The sequence below is a fragment of the Somniosus microcephalus genome, chromosome 10 (assembly GCF_052327205.1).
Source record: "Somniosus microcephalus isolate GS21.2 chromosome 10, FLI_Smic_1.0, whole genome shotgun sequence".
NCBI classification, from domain to species: domain Eukaryota; kingdom Metazoa; phylum Chordata; class Chondrichthyes; order Squaliformes; family Somniosidae; genus Somniosus; species Somniosus microcephalus.
The window spans coordinates 153,583,379-153,604,209 of record NC_140996.1 but is presented as its reverse complement, the minus strand read 5'-3'; the positions used below and the strand labels follow the sequence as shown (position 1 = coordinate 153,604,209).

The following is a 20,831-nucleotide window of genomic DNA, read 5'->3' as shown; positions in this document are numbered from 1 at the left end:
TTCTTTATGTACCCTTATCAAAATCTATCACTTTAAAACCTTTTATTAAATCTCCTCTTTGCCTTCTCTATCTCAGTGGAAATAATCTCAGTAATTCAAGTCTCTCTTCATAACTATGAGTCACAGCTTTAGTTTTGCCCCTCCCTCCAGCCCATGGTGTGGGGAGGAGGGGAGGGAGAAAGAGAAAGATCATAGAAAAAAAAAAAAAACCATACCACCTTCAAAATCACCGTGGTAATGAAAAGGTCATTGACATTAACTGTTTCTCTCTCCACAGATGCTGCCTGACCTGTTGAGTGTTTGCCAGCATTTTGTTTTTATTCCAGATTTCAGCATCCGCAGTATTTTGCTTGTTTCACTGTGGTACAGTTTACAAAAAAGCTTTTATCCATAAGCCTTTAAATTGGCAGTGAGCAAAAAGGAAACAGAAATTAAATATCCAATGACCCCATATGACTCATGAAATATTCTTAATTCAATTAGCGTGTAAATTAATTTTTTTTGTGCCAACAGATCCCCCTCAAAATAAGTCTAGCACACACTTGTAACCCCAAGAAAAGAATTAAAGCTGGAAATTCTTGCATCACTTTTAGCTAATGACACATTTCTACCATAGTTACAATGCCATGGTTTGTTTGCATTTAACTGCCGTAGGAGATATTAGGAAATTTTCCTATAACAAAATCTTTCAAGAAATATGAAAATGCACTTCACTAAAATTTCAATTAAAATCCCCAAAGCAATGAGTTTGTAATCTGTGTCCAGCCACTCATTATTTTATTATAATTTTACTGCATGGTCACAATTCTAAATGTTATAAAACATTACTTTGGGTGCTGTTATAGGTGTACATTGAAGTAAAAATCATTTAGAAGTCTTGTTCTGATTGGAGTCTGAAGTTTGCTAAAGCTAAGTGGTGTGATAGCCCCTTCAGGTGGCCTTTTCACATTGAGTTTGCACCAGGTGAATTAAAAATTATCCACCCAAAGAGCAGAGTTCTGGGCCTACATCCAAGCATACATAAGCAAAGCTACTTTGTCACTCATCGCAATGCAGCCCCAGTACAACATAAGTGCCAACTGCTCTGAGACCAGTAGCTGAAATGTAAGTGAAACCCAACAATGTCTTTGGAACCACTGGTTCGAAGTAACTTAGAAGCAGAGAGTTTTCTGTAGAACTCTCCATCATGTGACATCTGGAATTGGAATAGTGGATTGTGGGTAGCACTTCCATTTATGTCATAGCAAGGGACTTCTACACAGAATGATTGCTCCCAGTCTGCCTTTGATTAGCAGTGTTAAAGCAGAGACACAGCAACAATGGATAACAGACACATGATAAAGTAGGTATGTCTTCCTTTAGGACTATGGAATAATTCAGTGGAAAAGATAGTAAGCAGACGACACAGTAGAGAACACCAATGAACAGATGGCAACTGTGTTTGCAATTTAAAACAATGGATAAATGACATTAGGACGTACGTTACAAGTTTACGGTAATCTACATTCAGGTGTTATAAAGACTGATCAACACTGCTCCCTCTTCTCACCACCCTTATTTAAAAAATGTAACCTTACCTCTCTGTTTTGGAAAGACCTCCAAAGGATGCTGCAATTAATCAGACACATTAGAATCAGCAAATGTAAATAAGTAGATAATAAATGAATCAAAGTCAAATCTTGGAGACATAAAACATTTTCATTACCTTCATGATCGGCCTAGCTTTCTTGTCAAATAAACCAGATGGGAAAAGGTATCGGATAGCTCTCTGGAACAAAGATGATAAATAAATGAATGGTCACAGTATTACAAAAAATCTTTGTGCAAATACATTAGTGTCAGTTTTGCATGAATTGACAGAAATAATTCTTTTAAGCACCCTTCCCCTGAAGTTAGAGATTATTTAACTTTTTAGCATCTGATTGAAGTGCTCAATGTTAACACTGAATCACATTACATGTTCATCACCATTGACATGGGAGCAAAGATTTTATGCCTTAAAAAAAAAATCACAATGATATAACTGCTTCTGCTTCTACCACCAAAATAAAAACCATTTTGAAACATGGCCACTTGGGCAAGGTACTGGAGGCCACAGGTACCTGTGACACTGTATACCCCAACATGGCTCACCTTTCAGGAGAGGAACAGTTAGGCGATAAAGATTAGAGCAAATATTTCATATAGGCGCACAAACAATTTACGTGCACCCCATTATAAAAAGGGCATTGAAGCCACAGACAGCCTACAGTGCAGCTTGACCAACATGTGGCAGGAAACTAGAGTTCTGAGGAAATTGAGACTATTTCCACTGAAGCAGGGGAGATTTAATAGAGGTTTTTAAAATTAAGGAGCATTTTGATAATGTGAATAGGAGAAGAATATTTTCCTCTGGTTAGAGAATCCGTGACAAGAGGTCATCAATTTAAAATCGTCGCGGAGTCAGGAGAGACGAGAGACATTTCTTTAAACAGAGAGTTGTCAGAGCATGGAATGCTTTTCCACAGGCAGTAGTCAAGGCAGAGACCACTGTGCTTTTTAAGGGAAATGAAAATAAATTTTCGAAGTAGATGATGATATTGCGGTATGAGGAGAGAGCAGGGCAGTGGTATTAGTTTTGGATTGCTCTAGCAAAGTTAACAGGTCAAATGACCACCTTCTGTGCTGTAAACTTGGATGTATGGTTCAATGTGTAGATATCAGCACATCTATTTGTGTAATGTTTTAAGATATTGAGGTGGCAAGTCAATATATATATATTATAATACTTACAAATAAAAAAGAAAAATATCATAATTTTATAACTGTAATAAAAACAAAAAAAAAGTTTTTAAAAAAAAACAATCAGAAGAAAATGTGGTATACCTAGGCAGGATGCTTTGTGTTTAGATTAATCAGAAATGTTATGATTTTTTTTGTTTCATTTGTAACTATGCCTAGTATTGTAACATTTTAAAAAGGTTTCTGTTGACTGCTTTCTGGAAGAGAACATAGCGGGTACAACGATCAGGAAAGATTGAACAGGCTGGGGCTCTTTGCCCTAGAAAAGAGTAAACTGAGATGACCTGATGGGAGTCTTTAAAATTATGAAGGGGTTAGCTAGGGCAGACAGAGAGATGGGTGGCTGGATTTTACCAGCCCTAAGGAGTGGGGTTTGGAGGCGGGACTGCTGGGAAAGTTAAAAAGAATGGGAGTGGGTCCCGAACCCGCTCCTATACCCGTCTCCAACCAATCTTCCCGGGAGTCGGGTCCCCGATTTGCACAGGGACCCGACTCCTAGCGGCGGGAAGAGGATTATAGCCACTTAACTGCCTGTTAACAGGCAGTTAAGAGGCTTTTCCCAATTTTTCGACTGCTGCTGCGGGCTTCCCGACGTCTGGGAACCCCGCCAGGGTAAGTGAGGCATGCTGTGGGTCTGTTGTTATGTTGGTGTTTGGATGACAGCTGCAGAAGTGGTGTGAAGAATGCAATGGGACAATGGTAATGAAATGTTGTAAAAGTAATTTTTAATGTGGTTAGATGTTTCTGCGGGTGACAAGCTGTGAAGTGTGTGTAGCCTCAGCTCATCGGCAGAAGTGACAGATGCCTTCTGCAATCTCAGCTGCAGCTGCCATCTGTTTTATCCTAAGGAGAGAGTTATGGAGAGCCTGGGTGCAAGGGCTCACCTTTGGACAGTGATTGTCAGTGTTTGACAGCACCTCAATGCTGTCACACACTGTCAAATCATCTGTCAAACAAGTGTGGTGCATATGCCTTTAAGAAAACCGGCAGATGAAGCATCATCAAATGACGTCATCTGACACCGGCTTTCACTTAATTGGCCAGCAAGCCTGCAGGGCAGGCTTAACAAAGCCAATCAGGGCAAAATAGCATTGGTTTGTCAGATGTCGCTGCGGGCAGGACTAGAACCCGGAAGGCAGCAGTCCCGCCCCCAACTCGTCTCAGTAAGTAAAATCCAGCCCGATGTTTCACTTGTTGGGGCGTCTAAAACTAGGGCTCATAAAATAAGATAGTCACTAATAAATCAAATGAGGAATTCAGGAGAAACTTCTTTACTCAGAGAATGGTGAGAATATGGAACTCGCTATCACATGGAATGGTTGAGGCGAATCGCATAGATCGATTTATGGGGAAGCTAGTTAAGTACATGAGGGAGAAAGGAATAGAAGGATATGTCAATAGGGTGAGATGTGGCAAACAGAGTGAGAGGAGGTTCAGGTAGAGCACAAACACCAGCATGGCCTGTTTTTGTGCTGTAAATTCTATGCCAATATCCAGATCATCTATCGTATGCACAATATCCAATTTGCCCACAATTACAATTAGACCAACTGGTCTATAGTTACCTGCTTTATTCTTTCCTCCCTTGTTGAACAAAGGTGTTACATTGGCTATCCTCCAGTCCTATTGCACAATTTGCATATTTAGGGAGGATTGAAAAATTGGGACCAGAGGTTCTGCTACCTCCTCCTCTCATTTTTTTCAATAGCTTGGTGACTTATCGTGTATATCTCTGAACTATCTGCAGATCTCATCCCTGCCTCATATCCACTGTTTGACAGCCTCTAATGGGCACAAAGAATTTTTAAATTAAATTCATATGGATTCTGTCTTAACAAAACCCCCTCACGCATCCCTATGCTCTAGCACTGTGATAGAATCCTTTACTAACAAAGCCACCCACCCCCATATATCCTGAAAATGTTGTAACCAGGAATATTAAGCTCCCACTCCTGACCAATTTAAGCCACATTATAGCATCTACATCATATCCTTCCATAGTTATTAATGCTTCTTGCTCTCCAATTTTGTTTTAAATGCTTTGGGCATATATAACTGAAAGCCGATTCCAATTTTTGGAATTTTGAAATGAGATATCCTTCTTCTGTTTTCCTCATTTCATTTTTTGCTATTGTTTGCTCCGTCCACAACCCCGTTTTTTTCCCCCACTGCCTCACTGCTTTCTTTGCTTTTCTCCTCTGATAATATTTTCTCACTATTTATTTCAGCTAAACCTCCTGGGGGCGATTTTCGCCGGCTCCTTTAAGCGCTAGAGAGCCTCCGAGGTGGTCAAGATGGGGTCTTGAGCTGCAATGCCCTTTTAGTGTATGATGCCATCTTGGTAAAGGAGTTGAAGGGTGCCAGGAACAGCTGCCTGAGGGATCATTAAGGGGCTGATTGCCACTTAAATTGCCTGATAGCACTCATTAACGAGACTGCTCAGCATTTTGGTGGATAGCATTTGACCTAATGCCCCCTCTGAACAGCGACCAACTGACTGGGATTAAACATGCCGTTGCTGAGGATTTCGAGCACTGCTTAAAGGCATACTCACCTTTTACTGTTCACTTGCTGCTGGGGGTTTGAAGAGGACTTTTGAAACACAATAGGGAGACTTTCTGGGACAGTTTGTTAAGACTTCACCAACACTTTATCAACATTTATTCCAGAAATTCTCTGAGGACTTCACCTAAAAAGATTAAGTGCTGTGCTACTCTACCTTATTGGACACCTTATAGGAGTCACCAAGAGAAAGGGAATGCTTGGTCATGGGCATCTTGCTAGGGGTCCCCCTTGGTCTGCAGGAGGAAGACATGAGGCCAGGCAGAGCAGCATCAGCTGCTGGAGGAGAGGGGGACAGGAGGGCGAGGTGGACATCTTCCCCCCTGTGGGTACATGACATCCCTCAACCTCTGGACCTCCTCCACCAGGACCTCCAGTGCTGCGTCAGAGAACCTGTGCGCCCTCTCCCTCAGATCCTGAAACTTGCCACTGTGCGTCAGCCAGCGCACTCCACACCTTCAGTGGAAGTGGGAGCGTGGAGCCCATGTATACTGCGCCACGAAAATTGCTTCTAATCAGCGCTTGAGTGCTAAACCTGCAGGTGTCTGTTCCAGGCAAATTCAAATTATGGTAATGAGCAATTAGGCCCAAAATTGCATGGTAAGACCAGACTTTCAAACAGGCGTGTCTTATTAGCACAGCAACCATTCGGCACCTGTTTTCACCCTTTCATCAAAATAACTCCTCTAACTTCTATTCCAACAATTTTATTAATGCAGGTCTCTTTACTTAAATGTACACTTGCACATCCCTTACAAAATTAGTTTCAACCCTCCCACTGCTCTATTTACTCTCTATGCAAGGATGTTGGCACTTCTTTGGTTCAAATAAAGACCTTTCATTGTTCCAGAACATGCTCCAATGCCCCAAGGATGTGAACCCTTTCCTCCTATACCAGCCACATTAACAATTATAATCTTCCTCTTTTTAAGGTGGTGTCCAGGAATCAATCTAGAGATTACCCTCTTTCAAGTCTTGTTTTCCCATCTAGTGTTTAATTCCTTAAACTCCCACTGCAAGACCTTCTAAGTCTGTCATATGCTGTTCCTGCAGATGGTCACTTCTCTCCTTCTACAGATCTCTATGGCCTGAAGGGTTTAGCACTATCCCTTGGGTGACCACATTCTGGACAATACCATCCAGAAACCACTCAGCCTCTCTGATGCTGCTAAGTGTGGCTAATTGCTCCTCAAGCAAAGCAATCCTGTGCTCCAGAGACTTAATTTTCCAATACACTAACAAGAACCAAACTCCACTTACTCACTTCACACAATTATTAATTATAGGGGAAAAATCCTTTCCCACTGCACTCCAAGGCTGAACTTCATACTTTTCTGCCCTTTCATACTCCACTAGCCTCTTGCAGCTTGAGCACTTCACTAAACTCCCTTGTGCATACAGAATATCCCCCACAGTAACTCCCAGTGTACGCCAGGAAGATTAAAATCCTACGATTACAACTAAAGTCTTAGCATTAATCTTTTTTATAATGTCCTACAGCAGAATAGCCACCTTTTTATTTTAGCGTGGCCTGCACATATTCTCACTACTAACTTTTGCCTTTTTCTATCTCCCATATTCACCTGAAGACATTCAATTTCCATTCCCAATCCTGCTTCTCAGCAATATATAAACCTTCCCTGACAAACAGTGTCACCCCCACCTCCTTATTTTCCTTCTCTTTCCTTCATGAAGCACACATACTCTTGCAGATTTGTTCCTCACTAATCCTCTTCCTTTATCGAGGTTTCAGTGAATCCTACATTTATTAGCTATTTACTATCCCCCTCCCCCAATTTCCTAATTTAAATCCTTGCCAACTGTTTTATTTATCTTAGCAGCAAATGTGAATATGCCTCCCTTGGTTTAGCTGGTGGTTGTTGGCGGTAAAACATTCCCATCCCCCAGTAGTTGTCTCAGTGGGCCAATAATTTGAACCCTTCATCCTATACCATGTGTTGATCCACAAATCTGTCTCTCTCAATATAAAACTAAACAGGCAACAAGAATCGTAAAATACTTTGTTACTTTATCACAAAAACTGTTTCAAAAATAGCAGAGAATTAAGGACTGTATTGTCTTTATCTGATTTATTTTTGCTTCTGCAAAAATTTCCATCTTATAATAAATTCAAATTATTAATTCTAGCCTGAACTCAGATCAGAAGTATACAGTAATATCCTTACTATAACCCAATATTATAAAAGGTAAATTGTCCTGTCGTACACTTTCACATATACTTCAATTCACAAGTTTAACTTTCAGTTCATAGGAAGCCTATAAAAGCTGACTTTTGTGTTGAGTACGAGTCTAAAAGCTGACTTTTGTGTTGAGTAAAAGTATAAAAGTTGACTTTTGTGTTGGGTATGAGTAAACAATCATTCAGCATCTTCCCAATACTAAGAATCTGTTAAATCACTGCTATGCACAGAACGAGGAATTGCTCAAAAATATATGGACAGGCTTACAGGTTTGACACTCAAACCCATCTTCTCTTGCCCCATCCACACCATGTGTAATGCAGAAGAGAACATTTGAGCTGTAATAAATTGGTATGTTAATTTATTCTGCAAACTACAAACAGAATTATGCGATCAACATATAAAAGAACAAGTTGATGTACAATTAGATTAACACTGTAAGAGTCATGAAAGTTTAAGAAAGTGTAAAGAAGAAAATACTTTAAAATATTGGTTAAATATTATGGTACAGTATGTATGTACATTTGTTTATTATTGATGCATATTCTAGTATAATAGTTAATTTACCTGATTGACTTATTGTATTGAGAAACCCCCTCTTTTCTTGTTCCAATAACAAGAGAGACCCCCTTTATTCTTGCTACAATGGTACAGTCCTTAAGCTTGTCACATGATATCCAGCCATTTTTACAGTTCAAGCTCCACGAGGCTGGAAAAGGTAGAAGCTTTGAGGGCTGTGGTGCAATACAGTTTTTGACCGCGTGTGTGTTTAACGTGTTTTACTTTGAAATCCTGTTTAAAATGTACTACAGTAAACAGTTAAAAGACAAAGTTACGTTTTGGAACGTTTTATTTCGACACGCGTCTACTCGTTGCTAAAAGCCTCAAAGCTCAGTGGCTGCATATTGGAAACTACCGAGCGCCACTATAAACATGTATTGTTTTTAGGAATGAAGCACTGAAAATTAAAATGGAGGAAAATATATGCTTGTGTTGAGAAATGGGATAACCAACTCAGGGATTCAATATAAATCATTTTAGAGCACTGGATCTTTGCATATAACTAAGAAATCAGGTTATCTGGAACTTACCATTAACAATATTGAAATCTTATTATTGCAAGTTTCATCATAGTCTACTGAATTAGCAGGCCATGTAAAAAAAACTCATCCCAAATCATGTGTGTTACAAGATAGATGCCATAGTTGAGAGGCTGCATATTTATGAAAACTGCAATGCTGTGCTCTCTACAAACATATGAGTTGAACCTTAAATATTATTTGTTTCATCAATTGGTGGAACTCTCCCATCAGGTGTAATTATAATCTAAGAAATCAGATTAAATCATTGACTTCCCGAGGGTGCAGGCATATCAAGGCTGTACCACACCACTGTCCATTCTGACAAAGATTCCATCAATAGATAGTAATTGCAGACAAAGTTGGCTTCAACTTTGCATTGTGTCAAATTTCACATCAGCCTGGGCAGGATAGCAATGATGTTCTTGAGCCTAAATTATTCTAAGGGCGTGTGATCAAGTACCAATCCCCATCCAAGATGTCAAGCAGATGAGCATCTCAAAGTGTCTGGGTGCAAGGTTGGTGAGGGGAACACCAAAATTGACCTGGAATGATTTAACCCTTCCTAAGCGGAGGGGGAAAAAAACACTTGGTGCACACCTTCAACTTCCTACATCCTTGGGTGATCTAGGTAAGAAGATCTCACTCAGTGGCAAATATTTGGGCACAGAGGAAATCCATGTGTTCTTTTTTCACAAGACAGCACATCTATACGAATATGCAATGCAATTAATATGCTATGTAACCAAGCCATCACCTGCGAACCAATCCTTTTAATCAAGCCCAAAACCATTTTTGACTGTTGAAGCATATAGTAATATTTACTACATTTATAGTGCATTTTCAGAGTTTGGTTTGGCATTGGCGCAAAGCAATTATGGCTTTGCATTGACTCCACACTTGGGTAGTGTAAATTAGGTGGAGAGTCCTGAATTGACTCCAAACTGAAGAGTGAGACTCCCCTCACTAGAAAGTCTCACTCCAATTTGCCCTAGTGTCAGGTTGGGCACGAGCTTAAATGTAATCGACAGTGCTATCAAGTGGCACTTACTCACCAATAACCTGCTCACTGATGCCCAGTTTGGGTTATGCCAAGACCACTCGGCTCCCAACCTCATTACAGCCTTGATCCAAACATGGACAAAGGAGCTTAATTCCAGAGGTGAGGTGAGAGTGACTGCCCTAGATATCAAGCAGCATTTGACCGAGTGTGGCATCAAGGAGCTCTAGTAAAACTGAAGTCAATGGGAATCGGGGGGAAAACTCTCCACTGGCTGGAGTCATACCTAGCACAAAGGAAGATGGTTGTGGTGGTTGAAGGTCAATCATCACAGCCCCAGGACATCGCTGCAGGAGTTCCTCAGGGCAGTGTCCTAGGCCCAACCATCTTCAGTTGCTACATCAATGACCTTCCCTCCAACATAAGGTCAGCAATGGGGATGTTCGCTGATGACTGCACAGTGTTCAGTGTCATTCACAACTCCTCAGATATTGAAGCAGTCCATGCCCGCATGCAACAAGACCTGGATGACATTCAGGCTTGGGCTGATAAGTGGTAGGTAACATTCGCTCCACACAAGTGCCAGGCAATGACTATCTCCAATAAGCGAGAGTCTAACCACCGCCCCTTGACATTCAACGGTATTACCATCGCCGAATCCCCCACCATCAACATCCTGGGGATCACCATTGACCAGAAACTTAACTGGACCAGCCACATAAATACTGTGGCAGCAGAGCGCGTCAGAGGCCAGGTATTCTGTGGTGAGTGTCTCACCTTCTGACTCCCCAAAGCCTTTCCACCATCTACAAGGCACAAGTCAGGAGTGTGATGGAATACTCTCCACTTGCCTGGATGAGTGTAGCTCCAACAACACTCAAGAAGCTCGACATCATCCAGGACAAAGCAGCCCGCTTGATTGGCACCCCATCCACCACCTTAAACATTCGCTCCCTCCACTACCGGCGTACCGTGGCTGCAGTGTGTACCATCTACAAGATGCACTGCAGCAACTCGCCAAGACTTATTCGGCAGCACCTCCCAAACCCGCAACCTCTTCCACCTAGAAGGACAAGGGCAGCACCACCTCAAAGTTCCCCTCCAAGTCACACACCATCCTGACTTGGAAGTATATCGCCAATCCTTCATCGTCGCTGGGTCAAAATCCTGGAACTCCCTACCTAACAGCACTGTGGGAGTACTTTCATGACACGGACTGCAGCGGTTCAAGAAGGCGGCTCACCACCACCTTCTCAAGGGCAATTATGGATGGGCAATAAATGCTGGCCTTGCCAGCGACGCCCACATCCCATAAACAATTTTTTTTCAAATCCAGGCTACGCTTGCACTATAACTGCAGAGTTGGTGCAAAGCGGTTTCTGACACCACAAGTTGAGTGTAAATGTACCCTTAATGAGAAACCTAATCGATGTATTTCCTATTTTTATAAAATAAACTTACTGCTTTATGCAATACATTTTTTATCTCAAACTTAGCACATTAAAGCCCCAAGTTATCACACATTAGACTAATAAAAATCACATATGCTTCTCTCCATAAACTGCCACATTAATTTTTTTGGTATTAAAACTATTTTGGAAATGCTGCTCCACAAGATTTCTATACGGTGGTTACTAATCCTTTTAAATTTAACAATTGATAGATTGTACCTTCTTTGAGGACAATAGAATGAAATATAATTTGGTAACAGAAATTCCATTATAACCCAGCACTAACCCAATTTTGTGTTAATTTATAAATCCGATTTATAAAGTTTAATTTAGCTAGCAAAATCCAGGCAAAGTGCCAGGTTGACAATGCCTAAGTAGGCATCATTTCACCTGGTTTAGTGACAGAGAATTGAATATGACTGTACCATTGACTTGGGAAAAGCAGCAGGTCATGTTGGCCATCTCTATCAATTAGTTATCCTGCCTGGGCAGTGAAATGTAGCTATTTACTTAATCAATGACTCAACCAAATGTCATTTCTACTGATTCGCTTATAAATTAATAGCAAGACCAGCTAATGTGCAGGTGCTAATTTATTTAAACTGTTCTCAGCATATTCTTGGAGCTCCATAATCAACATCTGGCACTTAATGTTAGTTGTCAATTTCACTTAGACACGCTTGTCTTAACAACTTTATTTATTATAAATGAGTAGAAATCATAATATATCATGAATAATTGTATAATGGATGAAATAGGCAAAGTAAATCAATTAGAAAAAAAACCATACAAGTATATTTAAAGACAGGTTCAATAGAGTTGTTCAGATTAGCATCTTCAAATTCTTTTCACATTTTGAAAGTACTTTTTAAAATATCTTCTACTGCAGCGTATCATATATACCTGCATAGAAAGCATCCCATGTTAAAGCAAACTCCCTAATTTACAGCCAAGTAATGCAAATTAAAGAGACTGCTTTTACTGATCGAAGTACCCTTACTTCAAACAGCAGGGAATTTCTATGCTCCAAGGAGCTGCCCCATCAGTCACTATGTTCCCCCCAGTGTAGGAAATTTGAGTTGCTGTAATGTATTACAGCGTGGAACAGCACACCAGTGTTGTAGAAAGTGAAGCTGGAGACTAGGCCTGGACAGACTAGATGCAGGAAGGATGTTTCTGATGGCCGGGGAGTCCAGAACCAGGGGTCATAGTCTAAGGATAAGGGGTAAGCCATTTAGGACTGAAATGAGGAGGAATTTCTTCACCCAGAGAGTGGTGAACCTGTGGAATTCTCTGCCAGAGGGCAGTGGAGGCCAGTTTATTAAGTATATTCAAGAAAGAGTTGGATATATTTCTTAAGGCTAAAGGGATCAAGGGATATGGGGAGAAGACAGGGACAGGGTACTGAATTTGGATAATCAGCCATGATCTCATTGAATGGCGGAGCAGGCTCGAAGGGCCGAATGGCCTACTCCTGCTCCTATCTTCTATGAGTGCGGCAGAGTGCAGTAAAACATTAAACTTGCAAAGTACTTGTCAAATACCCTTTCCTTCTCTTTAAAATCTGTTTTCTTGGAGTAAAGAATCTATTTTGTAAATGTCAGTCCACATGGTCGTTACTGACTTTGTAAGCAATTATCAATGATAAACCACTGCCAGCGGACCGACCAGCGGACCGACTACTTCAAAACAAATTTAAACAATTTACCAATTCTATCTTTGTTGACATCAGAACAAATAAATTCATAATAATCCATTATAGCCCAACACTAACCCAATTTTGTGTTCATTTATAAATTGGACTTAAAAAGTTAAATTTAGCTTAGTTCATTCAGATATGCTTGCTTTAGAATGAAGGGAAACATGCAGGATTATAAATTATTTGCATTGTACTTGCCAACTGTCCTCATGCTGTGGGGTGAATCTCCCTATCGCTTGGGTTCAGCTCTTGCTACTGGACTTGCGATGCTGTGACTAAACAGGGCTCACTCTACTCAACAAACATTGCAAGTATATGGACCAAGGCTCAGCTACAGCACAACTACAATTGGTGAGACAAAAAAAATACTGCAGATGCTGGGAATCAAACAAAAACAGAAAATGCTGGAAACACTCAGCAAGTCACATCACAGCATCTGTGGACAGAAAGGACAAGTTAACGTGCCAGGCACAGCTCTTTGTCAGAGCAGAGATTTTCCAGCATTTTTACAATTGGCAAGTACAGTTCGAGAAATAATTTTTTTAATCGTACTTCTTACATATTTCCTATTGTTTTAAGCAAGCATAACTGAACAGGAGAAAAAGCTACCCGAGAAAGTACCGCCCAACCTACAATCCTTAGCTTTTATAACGGCATACAAGTTGATCTCCCCCACTTTAAATCCTGTATATGAACATATGTATTACTTGATTCACTCCAAAATACACTTTGATAATTCCTCAGATACTTTGGAAGCTACAGGTCTACATCATCAACAGGAATGGAACTGAAAATTCAACAATTTATCAGTTGCTATTACCAGCTATATGCAGCACAATATATTTTTCAACAGATTGCTGTAGGTGCCGATTACTGAACAAATGTTAGCTAGATATATACAGACTCATGTATAGAGAGGAAACACTCGTAACATTTAATTTTACTCATATAATCACAGAATCTATAGCACACAATGAAGCCATTTAGCCCAGTGTCTGTGCTGGTGCTAGTTCTTCAAATAAGTTGTCCCTCCCTCCCCCCACGAGATAGCTTCCCTCTTTACCTCCTTCAGCATCGAGTGACTCCTCATCCTTGGTGATTTCAATCTTCAGCTCAGCTCCTCTTGCCCTCGGTCTGCTGAATTCACTGCCCTCCTGTCCTCCCTAAATATCTCCCTCCATATAAACTCTCCTACCCATATAGACAGCCAACCCTTTGACCATTCCATATTCCATGGTCTCAATCACAGACAAGGCCAGCTCCAACCACTACCTTGTATCCCTCACCAAGCATGTCCCCTACCTCCTTACAACTCCACTTTCTTCTGCATCCACCCTTGGAAAACACTCTCCCCCAAATCAATTACAACTGCACTTTCCAATTCCAAATTGCCTAGCCCATGGCCCTCTATTTGACACATTGCTTTTGCAGCCATCATTTTACTTCTTCACCTCAACCTTTGGTGCCCTCGTCTCCAACAAAATCTTTACACTCTCCCATTCCTGTCAGTCCCCTTTTTATGGCCCCCAACTTTGCTCCTCCAGATCAAAGGGGCACAGACACGAAGGTATCTCGTGTACAATTGGTTGTCCATCACCGCATCTGGCTGGACTACATCAAGTGCCATTAGACCTCATTCTCCTCTGCCAAAATAGTCTGGGAGCATCTTGGAGAGCAAACATAACAACCCCCACCAACTGTCTTCTTAAAGCCCTCTCTCCTGCCCCCTTCACCCTCAGATGCACCATGGGCGAGGAGTTCATGGACTTCTTTGTCACTAAGCTTGTGACCATCCATTCAGCTGCCTCCACTTCTTTCCTCCCTTCTCCTTGCCCACCAAGCCATATGTCCTCCAATGCTCCATCTTGCCCCACCCTGAACCCACTTTTATTCTAGTTTCTTGATGTTTGGGGTAAATTTGTAAAAAAAGAGCAGCCGAGGCAAAATAATGCCAGTCTCAGAAAACTTTCTCTCCATAATGCAACAGACGAACCATCCCAGAAGTAAGGTGGGAGGAGGCTCGCGTGGAGCACAAACACTGGCATAGACCTGTTGGGCCGAATGGCCTGTTTCTGTGCTGAAAAATTCCATGTAATGACTTACCTCATCTATGCTTTGTGTTTTTTTAAATGTCTCTGGTATGGAATAGTGTATGTTCCTGCCTTCCTGCAGTTTCAGTGTAGAGACACCTCAACAATAGCACTAAGTAAGGCTTAAACTTGATCACTAGCTGAAAGTGGTAGAGTTAAATACACCCGGGTGGGAAAGGGTGAACATGTGTAATATATAACATCAGCGTATAAGAGATCAACTTACATCAATATCCTCCTGATTAATTATTTCTGGATCCTCACCCATCATGTTAGCCAGATGTCTCTTCCCAATATTGAACTCTTCAATCTGCTGCTTAATGAATTCTTCAGTATACTTTGAATGGAACGTAGCAGCCATACTCTTCTTCTGCAAAGAGGAGCTGGTGCAGATGAATCTCATTATCTGGAATGAAACAAAAAAAAGCATTATCTTTTCACTTACTGATCTAGAGTGGTACATTGCCTTTTCATGCAATTGATTCAGATTTCCATCTAAAAGCACCTATGCCACCCAACTCAAGCAAGAATTGTCTTTCTAGCTTTCCTCTCATGATGCATTGGCAAATTGTGAGGGTCCCACATAAAATGAGTTTGAACATTCTCAACCCAATCAATCTTATTGAATGGTGGAGCAGGCTCGAGGGGCCGATTGGCCTACTCCTGCTCCTATTTCTTATTTAGCACACAAAGTTTCCACAATTCAGTAAAAACTAAAAATCTAGACTTGAAGCCTGATGGGCCTTCAATAACCACAAAACTAGAAGTTATAGACTTAAACAAGTTGGCTTTTAATCACTAAGATCAGAGCTAACATCTCAACACGCCGACTGGTTCACAGGAATGAGTCATACAGATCCTGGGATCTTTATGTAAGAGAAGTCAGGGGCGGAGCCAAGAGCCAAGACCTGGAACCTCCCAGGTTAGTTGGGAAAGAGGAAGTGAAACTATACACAGTGGGGGAGGGTAATATACATGAGTGCAAAACGAATACAGGATCAAGACAAACAGATTTCATTACATTCACCCCTTCTATAGATTTAGTCCATCGGGGTGATGTTTCTTAAAAGTTGGTATAAGTGAGTCTGTCAGGAGGTTTTGCAGTTCTCAGTGATCGGCGCAAAGCCGGTTGGGGTGCCTCTAGGGGAGTGGATTCTGGTTCCTCCGCTGTCCGGGCCTCCGCAGTGTCTTCCAGGTTATCTGCAGTGTCCTCCAGGTTAAAGTTGGGTATTGATACCTCTGGGCGTCCTGTCTCTTTGTAGTGTAGGTCTTCATCGGGTAGTCTCCCATTGTTCTCTCCGCTCCCTGAGGGAGCGAGGTCTTTTATGGAAACAGTGTCCTCTCGCCCGTCAGAGTATTCAATATAGGCGTACTGAGGGTTTGCATGGAGGAGCTGTACCTTTTCCACAAGGGGGTCCGTTTTATGGCCTCTCACGTGCTTCCGCAATAGTACTGTCCCCGGAGACGTCAGCCACGCGGGTAGAGATATGCCCGAGGTGGATTTCCGGGGGAAAACGAACATCTTTTCATGAGGGGTAGCGTTAGTGGCAGTACATAACAGAGACCTTATGGAGTGAAGCACGTCTGGGAGGACTTCCTGCCAGCGGGAGGTCGGAAGGCCTTTTGACTTTAAGGCTAACGTGACAGCCTTCCAAACAGTAGCATTCTCCCTTTCCACTTGCCCATTACCCCGGGGGTTGTAGCTAGTGGTTCTGCTAGTGGCTATCCCCTTCGAGAGCAAGAACTGGCGCAGCTCGTCACTCATGAATGACGTCCCCCTATCGCTGTGTATGTAGTTCGGCATGCCAAACATGCAGAATAGATTACAGAGACACTTGATGACCGTGGCACTGGTCATGTCTGGGCAGGGAATGGCGAAGGGGAAGCGGGAATATTCATCAATGATATTGAGGAAGTATACGTTATGGTCGGCAGAGGGAAGGGGTCCCTTGAAGTCCAGACTTAGGCGCTCGAATGGCCGTGTGGCTTTGATAAGGTGTGCACGGTCAGGCCTGTAGAAACGAGGCTTGCATTCCGCACAGATGCGGCAGGCTCTGGTCATTGCCCTGACCTCCTCGATGGAGTGGGGCAGATTGCGGGACTTTATAAAATGGTATAGTCGGGTGACCCCTGGATGACAGAGGTCGTTGTAGAGACCCTGTAATTTGTCCGTATGAATGCTGGCACACATTCCCTGCGATAGGGCGTCTGGGGGTTCATTAAGGGCTCCCGGCCTGTACATAATATCATAGTCGAACGTGGATAGTTCGATCCTCCACCTGAGTATTTTGTCATTCTTGATTTTCCCCCTTCGTTTGTTATTAAACATGAAAGCCACCGACCGCTGGTCGGTGAGCAGGGTGAAACGTTTGCCGGCTAGGTAGTGTCGCCAGTGCCGCACTGCCTCCACTATAGCCTGTGCCTCCTTCTCGACAGAAGAGTGCCTGATTTCAGGTCCCTGAAGGGTTCGGGAGAAGAAGGCCACAGGTCTCCCAGCCTGATTGAGGGTCGCAGCTAAGGCAAAGTCTGACGCATCGCTTTCGACTTGAAAGGGAATGCATTCGTCCACTGCACACACTGCAGCCCTTTCAATGTCCTGTTTAATACTGGTGAAAGCCTCCCGAGCTTCAGCTGATAGTGGGAAGGACATCGATTTAATGAGGGGTTGGGCCTTATCAGAGTAATTGGGCACCCATTGGGCATAATACGAAAAAAATCCCAGGCACCTTTTTAAAGCTTTGGGATTGTGTGGCAGGGGCAGTTCCTTTAGGGGGCGTAATCGGTCAGGGCCCGGTCCAAATACCCCATCTTCCACCACACAGCCGAGGATACAGAGACGGGTTGTGTTGAAGACACATTTGTCTTCGTTGTAGGTGAGATTCAGCTTTAGGGCAGTTTTTAAAAATCTCGCAAGATTTAGATCGTGGTCTTGCTGGTTGTGCTCGCAGATGGTGACATTGTCCAGATAGGGGTAGGTAGCTTGTAGTTTATTCTCGTCAACCATGCGGTCCATCTCACGTTGGAAGACCGAGACCCCATTTGTTACTCCGAAGGGCACTCTGAGAAAATGGTAGAGGCGCCCGTTCGCCTCGAAGGCGGTGTATGGGCGGTCCTCCGTTCTAATGGGGAGCTGGTGATATGCGGATCTGAAGTCGATAGTCGAGAAGACTCGCTATTGCGCAATCTGGTTGACCATTTCTGATATGCGGGGTAAAGGGTAGGCGTCCAGCTGGGTATAAATATTAACAGTCTGGCTGTAGTCAATTACCATCCGTTTCTTTTCGCTATTTTTAACTATGACTATTTGGGCACGCCACGAGCTGGTACTGCATTCAATAATGCCTTCCCGCAGGAGTCTGTCCACTTCCGCCTTGATAAAGTGTCTGTCTTCCAGACTGTACCGTCTACTTTTGGTCGCTATGGGCCTACAGTTCGGAGCGAGATTAGCGAATAAAGAGGGCGGGCTGATTTTTAAGGTTGATAGGCCACAGACTGTGAGTGGCGGCTGGGACCCGCCATATGCTAGCGTGACACTTTCGTGGTGGCACTGGAAGTCCAGGCCCAAGATTACGTTAACACAGAGTTCTGGCATCACGAGGAGTTTAAAATCCTTGTAGTCCGTGCCTTTTACAGTCAGTGTTACCACACAGTAGCCCAAAATGTCCGAAGTGTGGGGCTTAGCAGCCATAGCAATTCTGCTCCGTGTAGGGGTTACCGTTAATGAGTGCCGCCGTACCAGGCTAGGGTGGATAAAACTCTCGTTACTCCCACAGTCAATTAAACATTTCGTTAAATTCCCGTTTACCTGTATGTCCATCATGGATTTTGTCAACGGGTGTGGCCTGGATTGATCCACCGTGATCGAAGCCACTGTTGGGCCCTGGGCGGCCGTTGAGTCGGGAAAAGATGGCGGATCCCAAGATGGCGGCCCGCACGGCACGCACGAGGCGGTGACGGAGTTGGAAATCGGATTCCCCCTGCAGACTTTGCTAAAATGCCCCTTTTTCTTACATTTGAAGCATGTAGCGTCCTTCGCTGGGCATCGTTGTCTGGGGTGCTTGGCCTGGCCGCAGAAGTAGCATTTCGGGCCTCGAGACATTGCCGCTGTAGTAGGACTCCTGGGTGAACTTCTGTGTGGGGACTCCGGCGGCGTAGAGCTGGTGTGAGACCTGGATGGGGAAGATGGCTGATTCCAAGATGGCGGCCCCCTCGGCGCGCACGAGGCGGTGAGGGCCGCATGGCCGGAAGAATAAGAGTCAGAGTTTTTCTGGGCCACGTCCAGCGATCGTGCAGTGGCCACTGCCTTTTTTAAGTCCAGGGCCTCCTTCTCCAGCAGTCTCTGCCGGATATAATTCAATTTGAGGCCCGTGATGAAGGAATCGCGGACCAATTCGTCAGAGTACGCGTTGGCCATCACGGCCTTGCAGTTACAGTCCCGGACCAGGTCCTTTAGGCCCTGTAAGAAATCGTCCATTGATTCCTCTGGTCGCTGCCTGCGTGTAGCCAGCAGATGTCTGGCGTACACTTCGTTTACCGGCCTCTGGTATTGGGCCTTCAGGATAGTGATGGCCTCCGTGTAAGAGGTGGCGTCCCGGATGAACGAATAAATCCGATGACTTACGCGAGTAGTCAGTAGACTCAGTTTATCTACCTCGCTAGCGGATGAGGCCCCCGCGAAGAGTTCGAAGCATTTGAGCCAGTGTCCAAATTGATTTGATGCTTCAGCAGAATGTGGATCCAAGTCCAGACGCTCTGGTTTTAGGAGTCGATCCATCCTAGTATTCTTTAGTGATTAAAATTGATGGGCCTTCAATAACCACAAAACTAGAAGTTATAGACTTAAACAAGTTGGCTTTTAATCACTAAGATCAGAGCTAACATCTCAACACGCCGACTGGTTCACAGGAATGAGTCATACAGATCCTGGGATCTTTATGTAAGAGAAGTCAGGGGCGGAGCCAAGAGCCAAGACCTGGAACCTCCCAGGTTAGTCGGGAAAGAGGAAGTGAAACTATACACAGTGGGGGAGGGTAATATACATGAGTGCAAAATGAATACAGGATCAAGACAAACAGATTTCATTACAAAGCCCAAGGATGATGGGTGTGGGAACTGGAGATTTCACATTAAAGTACAGTCGTAGGGTATGCTCTTCTGGGTCTGAGGAAACACTGATGAGTAAGCAGAGAGATCTTTACTCTGTAGGTGGTTGTGCTTGATAACGGCAGGTGCTAAGGTGCAAAATAAATGTTGTATTCCCTCCACTGATATTCCTTATTTTGATGAGCATAAAAATTCATCAAAAATAAAAACACTATTAAGTTGGGATACACGTCTTTTACACTTTCAAAATATGGAAATGTCACTGGCTTAAAAAATGGACACGGCTTAAGAGAGCTCTACAAGAGTACGACAATCGATTAAAGGGAAAAACTATCGGATAGCATTGAGTCTTTTTGGATGCAGATAGTGCCATCTACCAGTACAGGTACACTATCCCTTATCCGAAAGCATTGGGACCAGCTGAGTTTCGGTTTTCGGATTTCAGAAGGTATTATTATAAGAATCACAGAATCACAGAAACCCCACAGTGCAGATAGAGGCCATTTCGGCCCATCGAGCCTGCACCGACGCATATCCCACCCGATCCCCATAACCCCTACACCAACACATATCCCACCCTATCCCTGTAACCCCACGCATTTAATCCCCCTAACACTAAGGGTCAATTTATCATAGCCAATCAACCTAACCCGCACATCTTTGGACTGTGGGAGGAAACCGGAGCACCCGGAGAAAACCCACGCAAACACGGGGAGAATGTGCAAACTCCACACAGACAGTCGCCCGAGGCCGGATTCGAACCCGGGTCCCTGGCGCTGTGAGGCAACAGTGCTAACCACTATGCCACTGGGAAATTTGTCGGGGGTCAGGGTCGGCCGGGGGGTCGGCGGGGGGGTCGGGGTCG

General features: G+C 43.4%; 1 protein-coding gene across 1 annotated transcript in view; it reads right to left on the bottom strand.

Annotated features, from left to right (window-relative positions):
* The window catches only part of mrps9 (mitochondrial ribosomal protein S9), a 152,129-nt gene that overhangs the window by 120,043 nt on the left and 11,255 nt on the right, over positions 1 to 20,831 (bottom strand). Inside the window, exons 2-4 of the mRNA XM_085998976.1 lie at positions 15,090 to 15,269; positions 1,706 to 1,768; positions 1,578 to 1,608 (exon numbers count right to left, since the gene is read on the bottom strand). Coding sequence (XP_085855102.1) covers positions 1,578 to 1,608; positions 1,706 to 1,768; positions 15,090 to 15,269 — 274 coding nt within the window. The remainder of the gene's footprint in view (positions 1 to 1,577; positions 1,609 to 1,705; positions 1,769 to 15,089; positions 15,270 to 20,831) is intronic.